General features: G+C 53.6%; 1 protein-coding gene across 2 annotated transcripts in view; it reads right to left on the bottom strand.

Moving 5' to 3' along the window:
* Positions 1–4,801, bottom strand: part of LOC113204898 (protein pellino) — a gene marked incomplete at its 3' end in the record, with an annotated part of 11,945 nt that continues 7,144 nt past the window's right edge. Inside the window, 9 exon segments of one of the 2 annotated variants that reach the window (XM_026420273.2) lie at positions 1–222; positions 303–421; positions 505–735; positions 813–926; positions 1,011–1,199; positions 1,279–1,476; positions 1,552–1,653; positions 1,739–1,868; positions 2,120–2,218. In XM_026420273.2, coding sequence (XP_026276058.1) covers positions 96–222; positions 303–421; positions 505–735; positions 813–926; positions 1,011–1,199; positions 1,279–1,476; positions 1,552–1,653; positions 1,739–1,868; positions 2,120–2,218 — 1,309 coding nt within the window. 2 annotated transcript variants of the gene reach the window in all.

Raw genomic sequence — 4,801 nt, 5'->3', positions numbered from 1 at the left:
ACAATTTTAAATTTGGGCACCCGGTTCAGAGCAAAATGAACACAGTATCAGTAAAATCTGATACCACCGGTATAAAATAAAAACACAGGAGACTACTAATCAACATTATCCTGGAATATTAATCGAACGTATCCTGGGAACCCTTCCAGAGGTGTAGCACAGAAAGGACAAAACGATTCAAATGCATTGGTGCCATGAGGAATCATTACACTTGCCCAGTATCTGTAGAAACAAGGTGAGAAGTTAGATTAGAAAATGTGTCAAACTAAGAGGTACAGTGGAAACTTGATATTAGTACGTACTTCACAGTTTTTTCAGTTGCCATATGACCACAAGGATTGAATGCAAAAAATATAGGAGGCCCAGCATCTACATAAAATGCTGGCTCTATACCCATACAAAGTTTCTGCACAGGCCCAACCTAAATCAAGAAACATTCTAATGTTAGCGCACATAATGTAATAAAATTCTAAGAAAAGTTGACAGGTAAGACAGAGTACTTGCCTTTGTACACAGTGGACATGTTCTTGTATGAGAGTTTTTCTCATGTCCCCAATCATGGCTACCTTGAACATGCCCACAATTCAGATAAACATATGGTTGTTGCTTATCAGCACCACCATCAGGTCCAGTATATGAAGACTTCCTAGGAATGACTAGGGTGTTTAGTCCGACTGGACAAACTGGCCGACCAGCATTCAGTTTATCTACCAGATTTTCCAGGTAGTCTTTGGTCTACAATAAAGCATTATTAGCATACAGTACATCCTTTAATGAGCAGATGGATGCTTCAAATCACAAATTCAACTTACCGGACTTTTTTCTAAGCCTTCCGCTGACCTCCAGAGCAAAGTGGCTCCACAGAGATCAATAAGGGTGCCATCCTGAAGAACGTTGGTCACTTCCTCAACCTGTGAAACACAATCCTTCAAAATCAGTGTCCTTGTCTATCTCCCCCAGAATCATTAATTTGTATAACTCAGTTTGGTATATTTTCAGTAAATACTCACTGCGCGACCTTTCTTCTGAGCTGATCGACTTTCTCTAAGGGAATAAATGCCGCCACATACAGAAACTTCCCTCCAAACACCAGGCTCTGAGTCACCCCCACAGAATGAACCTTGAGGGTGCATCAAAAGAATCCCATTGGTGGTCAGGCCATCAATGTCCCGGCCTTCTTGCCACTTAGTTGCTTTTTCCTGCAGATAATAGATTTGATTGATTTAGAGAGAAAGTAAACAACATACAAATGGACTTAAAAATGTTATTGGTACTTACACCTAGAAATATATTTCTACTGGAGTCAAAACCAGCGGCATATATGCGTGCAACACTTGGATTGGCCCTCTCAGCAAGTATTCTGCATGCAAACCGAGATATGGTACTCTGCACCACTTTTCCACTGTCACCATTTTTCTCTCCAGCAACTGTGTCAACTACCACAAAGTCTATAGGGTTTTCAGAGGATCGACCAATCTGTAAAATGTCTTTCAATTAGTGATTGCAAAGGAGATTGTGGGACATGTATGGGGGAGGGGGAGATTTTCAAACCTGAAACATGTCTGTATCTTCATCAGGCATGTATTCCACAATAATTGCTTGATTTCTTGATAGGGTATATGATATACTGTGTTGCTGACTGTCGAGAATAGCCTGAGGAAGAAAACAAAAATATAATACACTTCATAAATCGGATACAAAATGAAAAACCTCAAGCATAAATAGTGAAGAGTCTGACCTGTGAATTGTGGGGTGTCTTGACAACATAGTGTTTTGACCTCTTGACCCCATTAGGGTCAGGCCGCTTCCACAGAACATACTTCGATCGCTTGCGTCCACGGTCACCGGGTGGCAGGAACCCATTGTATCTGCAAAGACAATTGAGTGATATAGGAAAATTGCAGACTTTTCCCATTAATTTTCCTTCTTTAACATGTAAAAGGATAGTTCAGCTTGTAGAGGAACAAAAATAGGGGGTAGAACATAAACGTCCCTGATTAGTCGAGCTTCGCCTACCCGGACGATCTAACGGCGGGTAAATCGATAACCAAGTGACGTTTGTGTTTTACCCACTATTCTTCTTTCACTGTTAGCTGAAATACAATGGCAGGCCACTTACCCTAAGATGACAAGCTCGCCATATTTTACCCTAGAAGGCTTATCAGGTAAAATCGGCGACTCCTTGTCTTCCAGTACAGGCGACTCAGCGCCATCTGACCTGTAACACAAAAACGCCAGGAGTCAGGATTTTTCCAGGGACAGACCACGACAGCGGTTGTTGAGCCTGAAACACAGTGCGGGATACTATGCGCGCGCCTGAACACGATGTTGCACAACTCATTATACTGCGTTTCACCAGGACCTTAGACGGACAGGCAGGTGCCTGTTCTCCAGGGTGAACGTGAACATGACAGGACAGGGGGGAGGTAGGGGGCGGGAAGGAGCGAGACAGGCGGGCAGGCACTTGTTGAGCGGCGTGTCAGTCGTGTTCAGGGAGCTGGGCACGACAGTCAACCCCTCCTCAACTCACCCCGCACCCCCAGCGACGCCCGCCGACCCACCGTGTTCCTATGACGACGCCACGGCGCCGGTGTGCAGGTTTGAGCAAGCTGGTGCAGGCAGGCTCGCGCAGGGGAATACAGACTTACCCCCTCCCCCCCCCGCGCAGCGGTTGGGTCGTGGAGGGAAGACCAAGGGAAGAGATATGCAGTGAAGCGCTGGAAGGGGATGGACTCTTCCGGACCGGAAACACACACACTAGCAAAGTCACACTCTTCCTCCCCCACCCTTCTCCAGCCACCTTTCAATGAGGTAAATCAGCACAGAGACGGCAGTTTAGCGCGGCGGCCCAGCATTCCGTGCCGGCGCCTCTCCCATCCCTCTTCCTCCTTCTCGCTCTTCCTCAGAGCTCTTCCTCGGCACGCGCAGACTGCAGCAGCGGGGCCTCCACCAGGCGGCCGAGCAGGGCGAGGCGAGCACCCTCACCACCACCTCCCGAGGTGTCTTTAAGCCGCCCTTTAAGCCCATTCATTGCGTCGTGCTCTTCTCTCGCAACGCCCCGGCACCGCCAGGGCCTCCATAGGACACCCCGCTCCAGCCCCGCCACCGCGTCCCCCGCCGTCCGTCACGCCAGAGGACCGAAAGAGAAGAGCAGACCCACCTCAAAAGGCACGCAACAAAACGCGTCGCGTCGCGCGGCCGAGCCGAGTGGCCAACCACTTGCGAAACAAACAAACAAACGCAGCAGTGCGGAGCGGGGCGGACGGCCAGGGCCGGGATAGCCAGGACGACCAGAACCAGGAGCGCGACGAGGGGACCCTGCACCTGTACAGAGTGTAAAGGCTATTACTCCCCAGTGTTGCGGGTTTGCACACCCAAGGGGCTAGGGCCGAGACTAGGGCGCCTTACGGGCAGATCGGGTAGGCAAACCCGCAACACCATGGTGTATTGCCTTTACAGACGGTACTACAGGGTGGCCCAGGTCCGCAGACCACAGAGCCACATCTGTTCTTCTGTGGTTACACCGCACCACACCGCATGCAGGCACGCGGGCAAAATTTGCCAATCGCGGATGACGGCGGTGACCACGGCACGGCACGCTTGCGGCGGTGATCACCTCACAGCCCCGAGCGAGTAGGCAGCCCGCCCGCACGCCTGCAGTGCAGTGCGGCATAACCACGGGGACGCTGCTCCGGCCTCATCGGACTGCCTGAGGATGTAGGAGGGGCACCTTTCGGAGGCACGGGGACGGCGGTGGCGAGACGAGGGGTGTGTGACCAAACCGAGCCCTCCGCTTCACCGAGCCCGCGCCAACGGGGGATGACATTTTGAACTCGTTAGGGACACCATTGACATTTTACCGGGACCCCTCGTCGCCCTGCCAGCCAGACCCATCTACCTAGCGCCCCCGCACGCCGCACCCCGGCGGCAGAGGGTGGTGAGAGGCGAGTGGGCGCCGGCGGGGGGTGGCGAACCAGACGGCGGCGACGCGACGCCGGGCCGGTGGTAGTTGCCTACCCGTCATGGACCGTCAGACCGCGCCGCCGTCCGGCCCCGCCGCGCCGCGCCCGGACGGGCAACGACCTTCCCAATGCGTCAATGTCCGCCCGCCGAATCGCAAAAACAGGCCGCCGCCGCGGAGGAAGGACCCCGCCGACTCGAGAACTCCTCGCGGCGTGGCGTTGGCGCCGGAGAGGCCCCGGAGCGGTCAGAGGCTGCCACTCTGGCGCAGATGAGAGATGGTCGAGCGGACGGTCGGGGCTCTCCTTGCCACATTCACGGGCTATCTGCCTCCACTGGGTACGCAACGCATTCATCAGAAAATGTGCACGGATACTAGGCAACATTCTCTCCGCTCTGCTCTGGAGCAAGCTGGCGTCTCCCCGGCGTCGCCCAGAGTCGTCTTCTTCGGCGCGACCGGGGCGTGACGGCGACAAGAGGAGACGTGGACGAGCAGCGTCGGCCAAGGTCGACCCCGCTCTCGTCCAAAGGGTTTCAAGAAGCCGTACCAAAGAGAGACAAAGACAGCGAAGGGGGAAGTACAGACGGGGCAAGGGCGGCGGCAGTGCGAGCAATCGAAGGTGGGAGCGGTGAGCACAGAGACAGAGGGAGCGGTGAGCACCTGGTGAGCACAGAGACAGAGAGAGCGGTGAGCACCCTGGTGTGCACAAAGACAGAGGGAGCGGTGAGCACCCTGGTGAGCACAAAGACAGAGGGAGCGGTGAGCACCTGGTGAGCACCCTGGTGAGCACAAAGACAGAGGGAGCAGTGAGCACCCTGGTGAGCACCCTGGTGAGCAGAG

Source organism: Frankliniella occidentalis, unplaced genomic scaffold (genome assembly GCF_000697945.3).
Source record: "Frankliniella occidentalis isolate FOCC.00 unplaced genomic scaffold, Focc_3.1 Scaffold946, whole genome shotgun sequence".
Lineage (NCBI taxonomy): Eukaryota > Metazoa > Arthropoda > Insecta > Thysanoptera > Thripidae > Frankliniella > Frankliniella occidentalis.
The sequence above is the reverse complement of the archived record's forward strand: the minus strand, read 5'-3'. Positions and strand labels throughout refer to the sequence as shown.